This window comes from Oryza sativa, chromosome 10 (genome assembly GCF_034140825.1).
Source record: "Oryza sativa Japonica Group chromosome 10, ASM3414082v1".
Taxonomy (NCBI): Eukaryota; Viridiplantae; Streptophyta; class Magnoliopsida; order Poales; family Poaceae; genus Oryza; species Oryza sativa.
The window spans coordinates 22,918,856-22,939,484 of record NC_089044.1 but is presented as its reverse complement, the minus strand read 5'-3'; the positions used below and the strand labels follow the sequence as shown (position 1 = coordinate 22,939,484).

Below are 20,629 nucleotides of genomic sequence, written 5' to 3'. Positions count from 1 at the left end.
GGTATTACCGCCTCCGGTACAAATGTTTTGTCATTGATTTCTCAAACTATACGGTTATGCTATAAAAAGTTATATTTATAAAAAATATTTAAAATATAACTATATAAAAGAGTTTTTCACAGATAATCTACTAATATAAATTTTATATTTTAAACCTTAATAGTTTTGCATCTACTAATGATTTTAGATTTGACTGCATTGAATAGAATCCAAAGAGAGAACTAAAATCACGTACTGCTGTGATGCTATCAGTCTGCGCATGTTCAGCACAGAAGTAACGCATCAATTGGATCAAGTGTTCACGAATGTTCAGGAGATAGGTAACATAACTGGCCTGAACAACAAGAGTGGATCTTCTGCTGAGGATATTATGTCGAAAGCTAATCCGATGAACTATTTAGCTACTGAAGAATCCAAGAAATTGCAAAGGATTGCGAAAATAGCCAAAATGCAATCCTGCAATTCCATTATCATCTTCTTGTTTTTCGACTTCGCCTCCGGCAATCAAAGCAGTCCGAGCATGGGTTGTAGGCCTTCACTCCATTTTTATGATCTAATTGTAACTTGGAAGGTGAAACCTTGAGTTCTTCTATGAGCATTTGACGGAGCTTGTCGTTCTCGTCCCGCAGTTCGTCAATAATTCTTTGGTGCTTCAGCAACTGGGTCAGAAATGAAAAGCTCAGTTAGCAGACAGCAGTGAAGGCATAAACATAGGTAGAAAGACAACCGTGGACCATTCTGTACACTATACAGAACTAAGTTTTAAAACAAATGCAAGACAAAATTCTGTTATAGAACTTTACTTGTGAAATCATGTTTTAATGCTACATTACTTGTTAAAAATATTAGACTATTAGAGGCGCTTCATGTTAAGGGGGCTGTATGGGATGGCGTGAGTAGAACATATCAAATTCAAAGAATGAGGATGGAACAACCAAGCAAGAGTGGGATTATGGAGTATAGCATAAGAAACACTAGGTATAACTGGACTCACCAATTCCAGCACATTATCCATCCCATGTGAATTTCTAGCCTGCAAAAAGAACAAAGAAAAGAGTGTTCAAAGTCCATGAATAACATGTCTGACTAAGCAAATTTTAGCAGCGAGAGGCATAGGGGCAACCCATAATTGTGCAATATATATAGTGCAGGTTAGATATTTGAGGTAATGTTTTAGTGCATACCACATCTCTGATGTCCATCTTGGTTTCATCCTGGAACAGGGGAGACTGTAGAAAGTTGGCAACAACCTTTTCAGTCCGACTTTCAGTCATATCTGGTTGCATTCCATGCTGGCTTTGCAACCCAGGAGCTGGTTTTACTTGTGATGTTTCATTACTTGTATGGTGGAAATTACTTTTCGTGGTCTTAGCCTTTAGATCAATGGACACACCATTGGGAGCTTGTCCATTGCTAGGCACAGAACCAGCCATATTTGGTGCAGATGACAAAGTTGGGGTATCCTTCAGCCTAGAAGTGAACTTAGACATAAGTTCCTAGAGAAAAAGTTCCCTTAGAATTCATACACCAAAAAGGGAAACAAAGAAAAATTCAGGTGATCAAAGTTTAGGTTTGTACTCCAACGGTTGACTGAATTCCATGAATTACTTGTGGCTTCAATGCAATTCCTGAGTATTGAGATACTTAATGGTTCAGCTTCAGATCAAACAAGTTTGCATGCTTATGCAAGAAAAATATTTAACAGATGTGTAGCATTTGATATAGAATATAAATAAGAGTAAAATAGCAGAGGCTTGGCAGCTGATGATTTCTACTAACAAAAACAATGACCTGGAAGCGTTGCAGATATTATAGATATTTCCATGGATCCTATTTAGGGAGTGTGCTAGTATGCTAGGTGCGAAAGTATGAAATGTGGTTCTATTAAATGAGTCCCCTCAATTATCACTTCATTTTTGGACTAGATTAGATGAACTGATAGATCTGCTGCAGCAGTCAATGAAAATAAAAAACATACAAAAGAATCAAAGTATCACCAATTCACCAGGTGCCTAAATTTAATCTGATTGCTGTATAAAAAAGAAACTATGAATAAAGCATGACATTGCCACCGCCTAGCAAGAACACATGTTTTGGTTTCTGATAATACAAATGTTAAAAAAAATGGCGTGATCACTGCAAAAGTAATAAACAGGAAAGATATGCTCAAGATATGAGGATATCAAGCACAAAAGATGACCTTGACTGACAATAGTTCCTACTAGGACAGCACCAAAAGAAAATTTAGAGGACTAACTACATGGAAAAGCTGCAATATGTACCTATTCCAAAACCGTGGCCTATACCAACTCCACAGCCAATGCCTGCTTCAATGTTCTTTAACCCTGACTTCCTTAGCTAGAGCACAAAAATAAGGAAGAAAAACAGCAGAATTAGATCGAGACAAGTCCAAAATACATAATTAGATTAACATAAGTCAAAAGTATCCTACTAACGTGATTGGCACCTAATTATTCGTGGTTACACAAGGATTATCTTTACTTACAGCGGAATTAACATGCCTTGTTACGCCTGAAAAGGCATCCGTTGCGCCCCTTGTTGCGGTCATAACTTGATTAAGCCCCGGTATGACACCTATCCATCAAGACAGAAGCCAACTACTTAAAGTCATTGAAATTAATCATCGAGCCCTAAATGCCCTATAGTATGGCAGTATGGGGCAGTAACTGTGGTCTGTAGTCTGTGAAGAGGGGAAGTGCACAATACCAGTGTCAGTTCGACAGACTAGTAGACTTAACTAAAAGTAAACTGTATTCCTATGCACCAGCAAACATCCCATTTTTATCATCTACTATCTTATCCACAGTTCAAGCAATGGAACTATGTGCGGTGACACACGACACGAACTGTTCGACGAAATGGCCACAAGCCAGGGGCGGGCAATAATCACAACCCTCAGCCGCTCGACGAAATGCGAAACCCACCGACTCATGGCCGACCGGATCGATGTCCATCCCAATCCCCAGACCCAAACTATCCAGGAAACGGCGGAATCACTTAGCTTCGGAAGCTTTGCTATACCTAGGTAGATGGGGCGGCCGACGCCGATGCCGACGCCGCAGCCGACGCCGAAGCCGGTGAAGACCTGGAGCACCTTCACGCTGAAGGGGTTCTCCATCCGGTACGCCGGCGGCGGAAGCCTCCGCTCCCGCGAGCTCGCCATCGAGGTCGAGTCGAGCACCGCCCGCGGTAGCCGCCGGCGGCAGGATGGGAATTGTGAGCCGTCAGCCCGCCGTTGGGTCTTGGGCTTATTGCCACTGGCTAAGAAGACTACAAGGGTGTTTTTTGGACTTTTGAGATTAAGAGTTGCGACTGTGTTCCTGGGCTGGAAGATGGATGCAGCCTTTCTATATCCTTGGCTGACATTGTCACGTTCTACATGGGTCCTCTATAGCCCCTCCCTTTTCATAATTTATTTTTCAAATAACATGGTATGACTCATGGTTTTATATAAACACGCGCACGCTAACTCCTATAAATACGCGCATATATTTATCTGATTTCCTTCAAATAATGGGTCGACGTATCTTGAGATCAATGAGTTATTATAGACACTTCGCTGTCGATGCTTATGTCACTTACCTAGGGATGAAAATGGTCACGGAAATTCTCGATCGACCAGACGTCGTTTCTGTTTAAGGGGTACTATTTCCGATCGTACCGTTTTTGTCTATTTTTAAATTTTGTTTTTTCTAATTTTTTTATCGTATTAATGTTGATACTGAGTAGTTTAAATGATAAATATGGTCAATTACCGGTTAGTTCTGAAGAGATGCTGCTGATTCCGACTGTTTTCTTACCAATGGAAGAATAATTAGCTTTTTTTTAAGTATTTGGCTGTTTTGACTAATAATTGCTTTGATTAGATCATTGATATCTTTTAGTTGTTTGATTATTATGAATGGAATTTACATGGTGAACGTAATATGCTTAAGTAATATGTTGTCCTTTCTTTTTCTTTAATATTCATATAAGTTTGATATAAGACAGGACCGATGAAACTAAAACATTGCCGGTCTAAAATTATATGTACTTTTATGAAACAAAGGGGTAATAAACTGTATACATTTAAAATCGTGGATAGAAGGCTAAAAAACATCGACAAACAAAGTATCGTATATACCTATAAAGTTCATATCTACTAAATATAGTTAATACTAATTATCTTTTTATTTCATGAAACCACATCACCTCAATTATTTTTTAACCTTTGAATGATTTATCAAGAATGTAAATTGCATTTTTTTCTCCAAAAATCACACCATACAACACAGTCATTTGAAACATTTGAATAATTGATCAAATTACAAAATATATAAATACATGAAAGAAAATTGTATAGTAAGTAATAATCTTTTTTTTTACAACTCATGTAGGAGTATGGGGGTGTTTAGATTCATGGGTGTAAAGTTTTGGCGTGTCACATCGAGTATTATATAGGGTGTCGTATGGGGTGTTCGGGCACTAATAAAAAAACTAATTACATAATCCCTTACGGCCTGTTTGGTTGGAGGGAGTTTTTAGCAGGGATTGGGAGTTTAGAGAGATGATGCTATTAAGTGTTTTTGTTTGGATGGGAGGCATGAGAATTTTAGTGGGATGGGGATGGAGAATTGAGGAAGGAACTCCCTCCTTTTCAATACTTGAGTAGGGACAGGTAATTGGGAGGGAATTCCTCCTTTACGTTGTTTAAACGAATCTCAGCCATCCTTTTTTTATTAATGACCTAATCTCCTAAACTCCCTATTAATTTCCATCACCTTTACCAAACAAGATATTGGGATTAAAAATCAAATTCCTATCTTAATCTCATCATCAATTCCCTCGTGTAAACTCCCAATCCCCTTCCCTCGAGTTACCAAACAAGCCGTTTAGTAAACTGCGAGAGAAATTTATTAAGCCTAATTAATCCGTCATTAGCAAACGTTTACTATAGCACAATATTGTCAAATCATGGAGCCATTAGTCTTAAAAATTCATCTCGCAAATTAGTCGCACTATGTGTAATTAGTTATTTTTTAGCGTTTATATTTAATACTACTTTATATAGATGTTCAAACATTCGATATGACATGCTGAAAAATTTTAAGGTGGGATTACACGATTCTCACCGTATCAACGACAACGATCGGGTGCACTGGAGCCTGGAGGAGCCTACCGCTGCTCCGCTCTACGGGCACAGACAAACGTTCCCACTCGTTAGGCGGTGGCGCGCGTACATACGTTCCCACTTATCATCTCTACCCTCCAAACAATTTCAAATTCCAACCACGGGGCGTCCAAAATAGCAAGGGAAAAAAAAATTTCAGGCGAGTAGATTTGCATTCTTCTCCCCCACCTCGACGCCGGCGAGAGCCCCCCGGTCTCGCTTCCGCCGCCCGATCCGGCGCCGGGCCCGCCCGCCCGCCGCCGCGTGACAAGGGGAAGGCGAAGGGATGGAGTTCACGGAGGCGTACAAGCAGACGGGGCCGTGCTGCTTCTCCCCCGACGGCCGCTACCTCGCCGTCGCCGTCGACTACCGCCTCGTCGTCCGGGACGTCGTCTCCCTCAAGGTATCCGCGCCATTCCCCCCCCTCACCTCCTTCCTCCCCCGCTTGATCCTGTTTTAGTGGTCCGGAACTGGAATGCGGGTTTAGGGTTTGTGCCTTCTGGAGTAGTCGCTGAATCTGGGGTTGGGGGAAATGCCATCTACCGCTGGGCTCAATTTTGAGTGTTCTGGTTCAGGAATTGCGCCTAGTTTTGCCCGATCCGTAGCCTAGGGTTCAGGGTAGGTTTGTACTGGATGGACGAAATCAGTACCAAGCTAGCTAGATTACCTGCTCAATTGTGCGGACTAGATACCATGATATGCATGTTTATGTTTGAGGAGAGTGATAATGAGACTATATGTTGTACTGTGCCTTTAATACCTACGATTAAAATCATCAGCCTACTCATTGTTCAAATACTTCTGTAGATATGATATCTATATTCGATAAGCCAGATATGTATAATATAGGCTCACCAACTAAACAGTGAAAATATTTCTTTATTTGGTGTGATTGACATGGAAATTTCTAGTTTTAGGCAGCACCCTCCTACCACGATTTTGCCAAAATAGGTGCGCTAGGAGGTCAGCTTGCCTAGGGTGGCTGTAGGAAGTCTAAGGTAGAGCTTGACATCATAGACTTGCTATCCTTCTCGATGATCTAAGAAGGTATGGAGACATGCATGGTGGGCACGACGGGCCCTGTGATAGGGAGATGCTGAGTGGGAAGGGAAGGGGAATGATTTAGAGGAGAGGAAGTACCTATGAGAAAGTAGATAATGGGGCAAAGGTGGAGGCAATAGACAATTTGGGGTAGCTGGCATTGCCCTAGTACGTATACGGACTACGTACAAGGGAGTAGGCAAGCTTAAGGCCTAGGCCTAGCATTTAATGTTTTCTCAAAAGCGACAAAATAGGCTATCCCCCCCCACCCCCACCCCCACCCCCGTCACAACATGCACACAGAGCAGCGGCATTACATTACATTCTGGCATAGGAGACTGAGACTGAGCGAGCAAGTAGGGGTGCAGCCATGGCATCGTCATCCTCCACCACCATGTCTGCATGCCACCTCTCAGGTTATGTTGTCTGTTGTTCTACTTTAAGTTGGCCAGATCTGAGGTGAGAAGTACATCTTTCAGGCACCAGATTTTGCCTCCACTCAGCCTGAATTTTTCAGCCCCATCACTGTAATTGGCTAATTGGCGCCGCTACTTGTACTGCGGATGCTCAACTCTCTGCTCCCTTGGTTTGGCCTTCTTGCTGGCCCCTCCCTCATTTCTAGCTTTGTATCTGGCTGGGCGGGCAAGGACTGTACTGATCCACTATCTGATAGTGCCTTGGTGAACACTGACCCTTTAACATACCTTTAATCATATCACAGCAATAAATGCCTGAATACATTGTACTATTATATAACCCCACAAATCTTTTGCATATTTGTGAACAGTATAACTCTAGGAATATATTGTATTAATAAGACAATCTGTCGGCCATATATTCTATGTAATAACTGTTGAAACTGTGTAGGAGAGAGATTACCAATTCACAATCATCTCCTAGTATGTACTGACATCCAATGGGCATCATATTGGGTGCACACACTTAGTGCTTGGGAATTGGAATGCAGGCTTAAAAGTTTTGGGCCTTCTGGAGTAGTTGCTGAATTTGTGATAGGGGGTATTGTCATCTGGTATAGCTAAAATTTGAGCCTTCTAATTCACAGAAAATATGAAATGTTCCTTGTTTTGCCTGATCTGTAGCCAGGGTTCATGAGTAATTGGCAGTATGGCTGGACCAAAGAAATGTTAATACCAAATGGTATCGTATAGTGGCTAATGAGTGCATGCTGTTTCTGGGGAGATTTATATAAGAACTGCTAGTCATATCTAGAGAATACAATTGACAACAATGTATGGTTTGCTTTAATTTATGCAGGTGGTGCAGTTGTTTTCATGTGTGGACAAGATAAGCTTTCTGGACTGGGCACCGGATTCAGAGTATATTCTATGTGGACTTTACAAGCGACCCATGGTGCAGGCTTGGTCACTGAGCCAGCCTGACTGGACCTGCAAGATTGATGAGGGCCCTGCTGGGATTGCATATGCTCGCTGGAGCCCTGACAGTCGTCATATACTAACAACATCAGAGTTTCAGCTCCGTCTGACTGTTTGGTCTCTTGTAAATACAGCATGCATACATGTACAGTGGCCAAAGCATGCCTCCAGAGGTGTTTCTTTTACTAAAGACGGGAAGTTCGCTGCAATCTGTACTAGGCGTGACTGCAAGGATTATGTAAATTTGCTGTCATGCCATTCCTGGGAGATAATGAGTGTCTTTGCTGTTGACACGGTAGACTTGGCAGGTGTTGAGTGGTCACCAGATGATAGTGCTATTGTGGTCTGGGATTCACTTCTGGAATACAAGGTGCATCTCTTCATTGTACTCCCATTGTTGTTTTATTTGCTTACTTTTGAAAATCATCATCATTTACTGTATGTCATTATATATGCATATAACTTGTTAATACTTTTTGTTGGTAGGGTCACTTATTTACTTCAGAATTTAGATGGGCACTGGTTGTGAATTACTTTATCTTGCATGTATGGCAAACCACACCACCTTTTCTTCAAATGGCACTTATAACAATTTTTTTTTGCTTATTCTGGTTTACTCAAGTTTCTCGGTTGATATTTGATTACATTGACGGATCTGGTTATTAGTTGGACTTTAATGATCAATCAGTTGGTATATTGGGTCATGACTCCCCCAAAACATACAGGGTTATTTCTTAACCAATATCCTGTTCAAGAGCTCATTGAGTCATTTCTCTCTGCAGCGAAACTAATCTCTTATCTACTCTTAAGGGTTCTCTTTTCTGTGTAGCTGAACTTATTTTATATTCTACTATTAATAGTTCTCCTTTCTCTGTAGCTGAACTAATTTCTTATTGTACTCTTAAGGGTTCATCCCAGTCTGTTTTTATAGAGCTATGTTTTTTTTTTCTGCTTTAGATAAAATATAGGGTTCATCTCAACGGATACTAATCTCTTGTTCTACTCTTATGTTGTTGTTAGCAGTTTTTGGATTTAAACTGATAATCCTAAGAACATGATTGTCACAGGTTCTGATATATTCACCGGATGGGAGGTGCCTGTTCAAGTACTTAGCATATGAAAGTGGATTAGGTGTGAAAACTGTTGCGTGGTCACCATGTGGACAGTTTTTAGCAGTTGGCAGCTATGATCAAGCAGTTCGGACTTTGAACCACCTGACATGGAAAACTTTTGCTGAGTTCTCACACGCAGCATCTATTCGAAATCCTACTAATGCTGCTATATTTAAGGTAAGCCTACTGATATCTATCACTAATTGACATCTTAGCAGATCTAGTGTTTTTCTGTTCATGGTATCTGATTGTAACTACAAAATGTCACAGGAAGTGGATGATCCATGGCAGCTTGACATGTCAGAGTTATGCCTAAGTGAAGGATTCTCCCGTAACATGCAAGGCAATGGTGCTGGTGAGATTACTAACGATACTTTTATATCGCATCTTGTTCCTCCTTTTTTGATAAATTATTTGGCATGTTTTATGATGCCTTGTGTTAGGGCCAGCGCTAACCTTATGTTTAGTTTTGGAGACTGATCTTTTTTTGTGGTCAGAAAATGGGACAGAGGGAGGTTCTCGAGTTAAGTATGCTGTGATGGATGCTCCAATCACTTTGCCTTCACAGAAACCCGTTACAGACAAGCCCAACCCCAAGCAGGGAATTGGTTAGTTGCTCCTATTTCTCATGCATATGGATCAGGATGTTGGTCTTTTTCCTAATGCCTAATACACTTGTGACCAGTGTCATGAACTTGTGAACTACTGTAGTTACTATTACACATTCTGTATCTGATGTGCAGTAGATCTCTAATTCATTTTGTAAACTGTGATAATGGTTCCTACTATAAACATTATCGATAACCCTTCTAAGTACTAAAATCCCCTTGCGTGATTTGTGTTGGCCATTCATGAATTTCTAGTAGAATATGGTTCAGTATAAACTGCATTGTTAACATTTCATATTCTACTATTAAGGGTTCTTTTTTCTCTGTAGCTGAACTAATCTCACCTTGCAATTCATGTGCAGGTATGCTGTCATGGAGCAGCGACAGTCACTATTTCTTCACTCGGAATGACAATATGCCAACTGCTCTTTGGATATGGGATATCTGCCGCCTTGATCTTGCTGCTGTTCTTGTTCAGAAAGATCCAATCCGTGCTGCCGCTTGGGACCCTAATTGCCCACGCCTTGTTTTCTGCACGGAGAGTCCGCACCTGTACATGTGGACACCATCTGGTGCATGCTGCGTCAACGTTCCGTTGCCAAACTTTCGGGTTGTGGACTTGAAATGGAACTCAGATGGAACTTGCCTCCTCCTGAAGGACCGTGATTCTTTCTGCTGTGCCGCAATTGTCTCTCCTTTGCCAGAGGAAGAAGAGGCTGATCAATCTGATGTTACCTCAGAAGATGAATGAACTTGCAGGCCTTGCTCTAACAATGGGATGTGCAGCTTTTAATCAGTGGATCTACATTTGTATCATATCGATAGATGTACCTGGGTAACAGCTTGTTCTGAAGTTGCTGATCGATCTGATGATAGCTCAGAAGATGAATGTGAGCTTTGTATGCCTTGCTCTAACAATGGGAGGGAAGACACATGTTTCTTTCCGCTTTAAAACACATAGAGACGCTGTCGTTGTAGGCTGCATCTGATATTCTTAAACCATCTTTGCTACACACCCTACGCTCCTTGAAACTGGCTAGATTGTTTTTTTGTAGATGTCAGTAAACGTGGAATCTTTACTCCATTTAACGTGTAATATCCGTTTTCCAGCGTTGAATGCTAATATGGCCTGTGCATGAAGTCGTCAAAATCCTTTTGAACATCCCAAGTTCCCAACCCATTTTTTAGCTACAATGCAGTGAAGTTGCCTTTCCTACTCGGATTCCAATTCCAAAAGTACGATTCTCTTCTGATCAAATTTATTTACATTCTTCTGAAACACAGTAAAAACTCCTCTCTCGAGCTGATCAAAAGCTGCAGGATGTACATAAACCAGCTTTACCTTGCCTTGACGTTACGTGCGTACTGCTACTACCGCTATATATATATACCGTATTACCGTATACTCCGTAGCCCAGGTCGCCGTATTTTGGAGCCCGGAATACGCATACGCGTACCCGCATACGCTATATATAAATTGCCCACCCCTTCCAGTTCTCCCCTTGCCGTCACCGCACCGCAGAGGAGGAGGAAAGGGCAGGGAAGCTAGCTCGCCTCGCGCGAGCGAGCGAGCCGATCCACCCACCCCCGCACGATCCGCCGCCGCGCGCGAATCGGAGCTACCACCACCGCCCTCCTCCTCCTGCATCCGCGTGCCCGCGAATCGGATCCCCCTCCCCCGAATTGGGGCTCGAGTGGCACCGAACCCTACTCGATCCCGGCGGCGTGAGGGGTGGGGATGACGCGCCGGGTGCGCCGCCGGCTGTGCAAGGACGGTGGGAAGGGTAAGGATGTGGCGGCGGATGAGGAGAGGGAGCTGGTGAGCTGCTCGTCGTCGAGTCGGCGGCGGGGGGGTTTGGGGGTGGCGGTGGCGGCGAGGGGGGGTGGCGGTGGCGGGAGCGGGAGCTGCGTGGTGGACTGGAGGACGCTGCCGGATGACACGGTGCTGCAGCTGTTCGGGCGACTGAACTACCGCGACCGGGCGAGCATGGCGGCCGCGTGCAGGACGTGGAGGGACCTGGGGGCGTCGCCGTGCCTGTGGAGCGCGCTCGACCTCCGCGCGCACCGGTGCGACGCCGAGGTGGCGTCGTCGCTCTCGTCGCGGTGCGGGAGCCTGCGGCGGCTGCGGCTGCGGGGGCACGAGGCGGCGGCGGCAGCCTCGGGCCTCCGCGCGCGGGGGCTCCGGGAGGTGGTGGCCGACGGCTGCCGCGGCCTCACGGACGCCACGCTCGCCGTCCTCGCGGCGCGGCACGAGGCCCTCGAGAGCCTCCAGATCGGGCCCGACCCACTCGAACGCATCTCCAGCGACGCCCTCCGCCAAGTAGCCTTCTGCTGCTCGCGCCTCCGCCGCCTGCGCCTCTCGGGTCTCCGCGATGCCGACGCGGACGCCATCGGAGCGCTCGCGCGCTACTGCCCCCTCCTAGAAGACGTCGCCTTCCTCGACTGCGGATCCGTAGATGAGGCCGCCATCGCCGGCATCCTATCCCTCCGGTTCCTCTCCGTCGCTGGATGTCACAACCTGAAATGGGCTACAGCATCCACCTCCTGGGCTCAGCTGCCCTCCCTTGTTGCCGTTGATGTGTCCCGCACCGATGTCTCACCAAGTGCCATCTCTAGGCTCATCTCCCACTCCAAAACCCTCAAGCTTATATGCACGCTTAACTGCAAATCTGTTGAGGAGGAACAGGCACACAATCCTGGAGCATTTAGCAACTCCAAGGGCAAGCTTGTACTCACCATTACAAGCCACATTTTCAAATCGGTCGTCTCACTTTTTCCTGATAAGGTTGTGAAGGAGAATGAGGTGTTCAATGAATGTAACTGGAAGGGCAAAGACAATGCACTTGGTGATATGATGAGCTGGCTCGAGTGGATCCTGTCGCAGACACTTCTACGGATAGCGGAGTCCAACCCGCAAGGAATGGATGACTTCTGGCTGCAGCAGGGCGCAGATATGCTGCTGAGTTTGGTGAAGAGCTCTCAGGAGGATGTACAGGAGCGTGCAGCTACCACACTTGCTACGTTTGTGGTTATTGATGACGAGAGCGCGAATGTGGATGCTGCAAGATCAGAGGCAGTGATGCGTGTTGGGGGCATTCCAATGCTACTGGACCTTGCAAGGTGTTCAAGGGAGAGTGCACAGTCAGAAGCAGCAAAGGTAATGATGTCCATTTTAGCTGAATCCCTGGATCTAATTGCCGATATCTACTATGTTTGGTATTACCATTTTCTTACAGTTGTTAATGTGACTTCAGGCTATTGCCAACTTATCGGTGAATGCCAAGGTTGCAAAGGCAGTTGCAGACGAGGGAGGTATCACAATACTAACCAATTTGGCCAGGTCAATGAATCGGCTTGTTGCTGAAGAAGCTGCTGGTGGCCTTTGGAATCTCTCCGTGGGTGAGGAGCACAAGGTTGTCACTCCTTGGATGCTGAATACTCTGATTGCAATGTCTGATGTGTTGCTGGTACTAACAATATATTGATTATTCTTTTTCAGGCAGCCATTGCAGCAGCTGGTGGTATAAAGGCTTTGGTCGATCTCATACTCCGCTGGCCTGCTGGGACTGATGGAGTTCTTGTATGTATCTTTGATACTTCTCAATTTTCAGTAATTTCAATGCTGCTTGCTATCCTTTTCTGGATAATAAATTTTTTATAACGGTTGCTCTTTTTCTTTAGGAACGTGCTGCTGGGGCACTTGCAAACCTAGCTGCTGATGACAAGTGTAGCATGGAAGTTGCAAAGGCTGGTGGTGTCCATGCTTTGGTCATGCTTGCTCGATCATGTAAACTTGAGGGTGTCCTAGAACAGGTGAGCGGGTACATCATGTCGTCATGCTTGTACGCATTCGTTCTAGTCAGCTAGTTATACCATAGCTTTTTTTGCTAGCTCTGATAATACAACTAACGGTACAAGATCTACAAAATAGGAAGCACGATAAAGACAAAACGGGATGACCTGTGCACATGCTATCTTTATTTTATGCTTGCATATTGAACTTTATCCTGCCAAATGAGGATCTCTTGGTTCACGCCTACTTCATTGATTAAGCACTGGGTGCAACTTTTCATGCATGGACTTGGATGATTTTTTATATTTATCAGATCGCTCAATCTCATGGCATGAGCCACGTGGATTCCCAATTTCCTATAAGAAAGGAAAGTCTGTACCTGCCATACTTATCTCAAATGATTTGTCGGGATGCTGACTGGACTCTTACCATGTACATGTAATTCCAAGATACAGTTTATTCTCAACTTGCACAATCTATATCTGCTTTAAAACAATTGGATTTGTCGTGGAGCCACTTAAAATTGCTATTTTCTTATAGTAGCAGTTTGCTGCGTTTTAAGCTCTACAAATAAATGCTCCATCTAACTTGCTACCTAGTGCTTTGTCTTTTACATGCTCACAATCACTGTATATGTACTGCATTTACTTTCTAATACTATCACTGTTGTTCATGTAGGCTGCAAGGGCATTAGCTAACTTAGCCGCACATGGAGATAACAACAATAATAATGCCGCTGTGGGTCAGGAAGCAGGGGCTCTTGAGGCATTAGTGCAGCTAACAAGCTCTCAAAATGAGGGTGTAAGGTATACTTCTAGCTGATGTGCTGTTTTAAGTTGCAACGCCTGATTTTGCCATTAAATTATACTTTATATTATCCTAATTTAATATTGTGATTCCTGTGCATTTAATTAGACAAGAAGCTGCTGGTGCTCTGTGGAATCTGTCATTTGATGATAGAAACCGTGAAGGCATTGCTGCTGCGGGTGGCGTTGAAGCTTTGGTACGTGCCCCATTTGTGCTTTAACACAGCTTTGCATCCTTTGATCAACATTGTATTAAGCAGTACATCTAGTTCAGTAAATAGATGCAATCCCTCTATAAAGTTTTTCATATAGCAGTTCTGAATAAAAATATTGGTCTGTAGAAACCTCTAGTTATTTGATTAATTCTGATTGAACATATTCTCTTGAATATGTTTATTAGTACTGTGTTATACCGACTATCAACTAAATAATAATAAATCTTCTATGTTTACCCGTGGAACTGGTTCTAGGACACAATGTTTTAAAGATCATTTGTGTGTGCTCCTCCCATCTTTTCATAAATAGACTTAAATAAGCTGTTTATATTTTTCACATAGATGGCTTTCATATTTTAGGTTTCACTTGCACAAGAATGTTTGAATGCTTCGGAAGGCCTTCAGGAGAGAGCTGCTGGCGCATTATGGGGACTATCTGTTTCAGAAGCTAACAGGTAACTTCATATGCTTGCTCATGAACTGAACTTGCACCAACTACCAGATTGACCTATTTTTAAGATATTCTTTGTGACATGCCTAGCTGATGAAGTGTACAAGTTGATTGTCCATAAACACTTAAACTTAGTAATGCACTTTTTTTTTTGGAATTAGTGAAAGCTAGCTTAGTGTCAATCAAGAAAAGTGTATTAATAATTTAAAAAAACACTTACTCTCCTAAGTCAAATTTGAATCCGTTCACAGTTCACTTTTAGATGTCATGCACAGCAATTGTTAAAAATTGCACATTGTGGTATGCCTAGATTGGTCCTGAGTTTCTATATTTCCTAACATTCATATCAGATAGCTTCACACATGATGAAAATATGCTGATATCAAAGTTAGTTACACACTTACACTTAGGCTGAGTTCAGGAGGTGGAGTTGGGAACTCCACCTCCCCACATGTAAAACAGTGTTGCCCATTAATGCATGATTAATTAAGTATTAGCCTAAAAAACTTGAAAAATGGATTAATATGATTTTTTAAAGCAACTTTCCTATAGAAAACTTTTTGTGAAAAACACACCTTTTAGCAGTTTGAAAAGCGTGCGCGCGAAAAAAGGGGGAGGTGAGTTGGGAAAGAAGGGGAAAGAACACAGCCTTAATGACAGCTGTGCCTGCGCTAAATTCAGGACCACACTTGAACACTTCAATCTCGCACTCAACTTCAAAGCTCTTGATGGCTTGATGGATATAGATGGTGGATGGTTTGCACTGCATGCTTATTTTGAATTGCATTATCTTAGCACACGATCCACTTTAACCATTTTTTTTGTAGATTGCCTCCTATTTCCATAGACTTTTTTGGTGACCCTGGTGTTAGATGGTAGTAGCAGGGTGTGGTCTGTTTTGGGTTAATAATATAGCTACTGGAAAATTAGTGCTGATGAATTCCAGATCATATGTGCAAGCGATGGATGAAATTTTTGTCTGGAGGGTAAGTGTAGGCACAGTGTGAGGCGAGTGTCTGATAACTGCCTGTAAATGAATGAGGAGCGCCCCTTTTAGGTCGCAACTTGTAATCAATTCTCTCTCTCTCTCTCTCTCTCTCCCTAGTTGGCCTTTTTTACAGACTTGCTGCAATAAAGAGAACTGCATCTCTCGTCTTTCCGTACCAGATAATTTCCTCCATCTATCGCTTGTTATTCCTTTCTCCAACATTCTTGTTGACAACTTTTATTTGCCTTTTTCAGTATGGCAATTGGACAGGAGGGTGGTGTCGCACCTTTGCTCACACTGGCACAATCAGATGTTGAAGTAAGTTTCATTTACAATTGTATATTCTTTATGTCTGATACATCATATATTGATGTGCGAATACATTCTGTTACTTAGGGACTCCAAATCACTTTTTTTCTTTATGATAGACCTTCTGCCTGGCACCTGGAAATATTAGTTGCTCCATGCCGTAGTCTGTCATATCTTGAGATACGTTTGACTAGTATTGTCCATGAACAAACAGACGAGTTTGTTGAAGTAGCTACTTGATTATAAGTAATTTCATGGTTAGTGCGCCACCTTCAGCTTGTGCTTTTACCTAATGTTCTGGTTTTATGAAGCTACCACTCGTCGTGTTATTCTTTTTGTACATGCCTTTCAGGAGTTCAATGTAGTATATGTATTAAACTTTTTTAGTCAACTTTATATCCAGTGGCGATGATTCATGGGGATATATTTGTACCCTGATTTTATTTATTTATTTATTTATTTTGGGCACAAGATCAAGTATATGCTTTTACTAACATATACGCACATGTATGCAACTTATATGTCCAAGTGACTAAAAACATTCATTTATCTTATCAGATTTAAACATCCTTAATCCATTTCAACTTAATTTGTTGCTTCATGCCATTGTTTTCTAACCATGCCTAGGAAAATCCTGGCTGTGCCACTGTTTATATAATGTTATTCCAGTTTATATAATATTATTCCAATTGCTTGAGAGAACATATTCTGATGGGGAAAACATCATTTATTTGAGTATTAATATTGTCCTGCTGCCTGCTGCAGGCATGCAATTTATTTGTTCTCTAATGGTTTGATAGTACTTTGATCTCACGTCAATTTATTCTGTTTGTTTGTTAGAGTGCACAGCCCAGCCCATTGTTTGATAAAGAGGGTAGTTTTTCTCTCTCTTTTTAATATGGTAACGGGTGTAAGTTTTTTTTGAAAAAAAAATAAAATTATGGATAAAACAAGGAACGTTGGCATTGACAGTTACTGTAGATTGTTATATCTATCGTTGGGAATAAATGTTTTATCTGTCATTGGGAATGAATGCTATTCCTTACTCTAGATATGACGACTTTCTGTTTATTCAGGATGTTCACGAGACAGCTGCAGGGGCACTATGGAATCTTGCTTTCTATTCTGGTAATGCTCTCTGTATTGTTGAAGAAGGTGGGGTTCCTATTCTAGTGCGGCTTTGCTCATCATCAGGGTCAAAAATGGCACGTTTCATGTCTGCGCTAGCCCTTGCTTATATGTTCGATGGAAGGTATGTTGTTTTTCAAACCGATTATTTTATCTGTTTGCTTTTGAATTATGGTGTATTTCATTCAATTTTGATTTGTATAAGGACTTTAAACTCTACCAGCAGGCTAACAGCACACAGTTATTCTAGAATGCCGATTGATCCAGTAGTGTTATCTTCATAATTCTATCTATTCATGTTCTTTGTGATATACCTTTGTCTTGAATGCAATATACACAGTGCTTCGAGCCTTATTATGACGATTAGTTATTCTACACACACAGAAAAATATGCATTGGTTTATAAAAGAGTTTGGTGACTTCAATTAATCACCAAGTTGCTTATTTTTCAGCAGCAACTTAGATTGCAAGTTTAGGGCTCATTTGACATTCTGTTTGTAGCTATGAGCCTACAAGCTCCGTTTAAGTTGGTTTGTATATATTGCTTCTGTTAATTGTTTTCTTAGTAATGTCTGACTATAGTTACCTTAACTCCTTACTCTCCTTATTGAAGAATAACATCCATGAGTGATACATTGATACTTTAAGGGCTCCACATATTCTCTCTGAGAGAGAGAGAGAGAGAGCGTCTGTATTCAATGATTGGTAAAAACCACTTCTGAGGAATTAAAAAGTTAACTTACCATTGTAGATCAGCCTATTGTTGGTGTGCATCCCCTGCTAACTTTCCTACTGTCGTATTAAATTGTGCAAGCACATGGCATTTTTTTGGCAAATAAGATTTATTTTTTTGCAGCAGTATTTGAATTGGTTTCTTTTGCATTGAAACTTGACAGCATTATTTTTATTGTTGTTGCTATTAAGAATTATATTCTTTCTGTATTTAATAGTTATATTTTTATATTAAATAGTTCCCATTTCCTTGTACTACTTACTTGAAAAGCAGTTAACTGTAGATGCTAACACAGTATCACAATGTGATGTACTTGGCTTTATCTTTCGCAGCATACTAGCATGGCTAGCAGATTACTTGTATAATCGGACTGTGTTTTGCTTGACAAAAAACGTGTAGTGCATAGGCCATTGCTGATGTGCAATATTATCTTAATAAGAAATTTGCAAAGTCTAAAACTGAATTTTCTCAAATGACAGAATGGATGAGGTTGCATTGGTTGGGACGTCATCAGAGGGCAGTTCCAAGAGTGTTAATGTTGAGGGAGCTAGGAGAATGGCTTTGAAGCATATACAGACTTTTGTTCTGACATTTTCGGACCCACAAGTTTTCACTACGGCTTCCACCTCCTCAGCCTCAGCAGCACTATCTCAGATTGCTGATGCAGTGTTTATACAAGAAGCTGGACACCTGAGATGCAGGTTTGGCTTTATTCTTTCACTAAAGTTTTACTATTCCTGAAGTTTAGCTGGCTATTCTTTAGGCAGAGCATGTGGAACATTTTAAACCGGATTCATGCTTGTCCCGTTCATCTTATTTTGGACCTGTCTTGGTAGCAATGTAGCTAAGAGGAATGTAGTACTAATATAGTCCTTTACTTCCCTTCAGTGGTGCCGAGATCGCTAGATTTGTTGCCATGCTCCGGAATCCTGCATCAATTCTTCGCGCTTGTGCTGCCTTTGCCCTTCTTCAGGTTTGTTTCCTTCCGTACCATCTTAATATTCTGAAGACCCCTATCTATTGAGAACCAACGTATTCCTTGGCTATTCCGCATGCACAAGACATTATGAAAGTTGAGCACCATTGATCTGTTCTAAGAAGAGGAACCATACCTCATGATTAATATCATGCTTGCATGTATTTGTGTTTTTATCTCTCAAACACACGTGCGCACACAAAATACTCAGACATTCACACAAGAGGACTTCCATCTGCTCTTCTATTTGATGCAAAATGATTTTACCATCCAGCAAAACATACTTATAGATCTAATGAGAATACTCCCAACATAATGCAGTTCACAATCCCTGGAGGTCGGCACGCAGTGCACCATGCGGGTCTCCTGCAGAAAGCAGGGGCAGCTCGAGTCTTGCGCGCAGCAGCAGCAGCCACGACCGCTTCTATCGAAGCCAAAGTCTTTGCAAGAATTGTCCTCAGAAATTTGGAACACCATCAGACAGGGACTTCAACATGAAAGCACAGCAGTGGAGCTTATGCTAATCTTCCAACAAGGCATTTCTTCAGCAGCCTTCTCAGCCTGTTCAAAACATCGCAAAATTGCGGCCCAAGGTAATGTTTTGGCTTTCAAAGCTTGTGTCACATTACCACTCGGCATGTGCAGGCTGTTTGTTTCGGGATGTAGGTAGAATCACCTAAAGAGAGCTGTGAGCTGAGTAAACATGAACGAGGCAATCGGGAGGGTTGGGGAGTCGCTTCATGCCTCTCCATGAGGGGAACCCATAGAGTAGTTTTTCTTGCCTTTTTTGTTTGCGACGTGGGGGGCGTGTGCAATTTTCTTTTATTCATTTGGTGTGTAAAAGTAACTTTGAAATGTCACCGGCGATGGGAATTCAGGACCTTCATGCGGTATACAGTAAGTTTATTTGTTGATTAATGAGGTGTGGTGGTGCCAGACTAGGCTGCTCCACCTGCGCTGTAACTTTGTAAATGTACTGATTACTATATAAAGTTTATGTTTCTGGAATTTGCAAGGTGTACAGTGAAAACTGGTGCTTAGTGGAGTACTTGGGTGAGGGATGGGAACCCTCACCTCCAGCAAGAAAAATGGAGCTGCACGATTAATTAAGTGTGATTTTTAAAGCAAGAAAAATGAGTTAGTATGATTTTTAAAGCAATTTTTCTACAGAAAATTGCTGTAAAAGATATACCGTTTAACAGTTTGAGAAGCGCGGACGCACGGGAACATGCATGCCTCGTAGTTCTTTTTACCAACAAAGGTAGTTGTACTACTCTCTACCGTACGTCAGCGGCGCCACACAAGATACTGTGCGAGGAGAGGGCAACGGTGGTGGGCGTCGCCGGAGATGGCAGGCACCATCGCTGCCGGCGTGTTTTTTTCCCGCCGTGCAAACCTTCCATTGACATCACCTTGATCGGTCCCTTCGTCGACAGTCTGTGGTGCCATCAAACCCAACATCGTCTTCTTCTTCGGCATGGGGTTCTTCACTCGACACCTACGATCTCTTCTGCATTCCCCGGCCTCGGCATGGAGTACGTACATGCGTCGACGATTGACAGGAACCCCCACCCCCCCCCTCCGGAAGGGGTGGGGGGGGGGGTTCTCCATGCATCGTTCGTCGGGATCCTCTTCGGCTCCATCGTCGCCATCTCGGCCTAGCACGCGTACTCGGTTTGTCGTACTCTGAGAACCACACATGCATGCACATCAACGGGGCACACACCAAAGCTGGCGTTCTTCGCAATGGACGGTGACGGCAACAAGGACAACGGAGGAGGCAGAAACAGCAGTGCCGGCATGAGAGGAGGGCGTGGCTGGACGGTGGCACTGTACGAGCAGCAAGGGATGAGGAAGAGAGGGGGAGGATGACATGGGAGCCTTACTTTATTTTATAAAAAAATT

At 42.7% G+C, this 20,629-nt stretch overlaps 3 protein-coding genes across 3 annotated transcripts; 2 read left to right on the top strand and 1 right to left on the bottom strand.

Annotated features, from left to right (window-relative positions):
* Positions 1 to 203: 203 nt before the first annotated feature.
* Positions 204 to 3,258, bottom strand: LOC4349400 (uncharacterized). The gene is made up of 7 exons (XM_015758658.2): positions 3,043 to 3,258; positions 2,507 to 2,595; positions 2,283 to 2,358; positions 1,579 to 1,628; positions 1,185 to 1,496; positions 995 to 1,033; positions 204 to 659 (listed from the first exon to the last, which is right to left on the bottom strand). The coding sequence occupies exons 1-7, from the start codon at positions 3,182 to 3,184 to the stop codon at positions 471 to 473; spliced, it is 897 nt and encodes a 298-aa protein (XP_015614144.1). The 5' UTR covers positions 3,185 to 3,258; the 3' UTR covers positions 204 to 470.
* A 2,033-nt stretch (positions 3,259 to 5,291) lies between these two features.
* LOC4349399 (uncharacterized) lies at positions 5,292 to 10,448 on the top strand. The gene is made up of 6 exons (XM_015758804.3): positions 5,292 to 5,573; positions 7,487 to 7,975; positions 8,673 to 8,894; positions 8,988 to 9,072; positions 9,215 to 9,325; positions 9,688 to 10,448. Exons 1-6 carry the CDS (start codon positions 5,457 to 5,459, stop codon positions 10,074 to 10,076), a joined length of 1,413 nt encoding a protein of 470 aa, XP_015614290.1. The 5' UTR covers positions 5,292 to 5,456; the 3' UTR covers positions 10,077 to 10,448.
* Positions 10,449 to 10,829: 381 nt separating this feature from the next.
* Positions 10,830 to 19,732, top strand: LOC4349398 (protein ARABIDILLO 1). The gene is made up of 12 exons (XM_015758803.3): positions 10,830 to 12,482; positions 12,580 to 12,738; positions 12,825 to 12,905; positions 13,007 to 13,138; positions 13,797 to 13,924; positions 14,034 to 14,121; positions 14,500 to 14,594; positions 15,833 to 15,896; positions 16,964 to 17,139; positions 18,228 to 18,449; positions 18,637 to 18,721; positions 19,046 to 19,732. Exons 1-12 carry the CDS (start codon positions 11,064 to 11,066, stop codon positions 19,220 to 19,222), a joined length of 2,826 nt encoding a protein of 941 aa, XP_015614289.1. The 5' UTR covers positions 10,830 to 11,063; the 3' UTR covers positions 19,223 to 19,732.
* Positions 19,733 to 20,629: the final 897 nt, after the last annotated feature.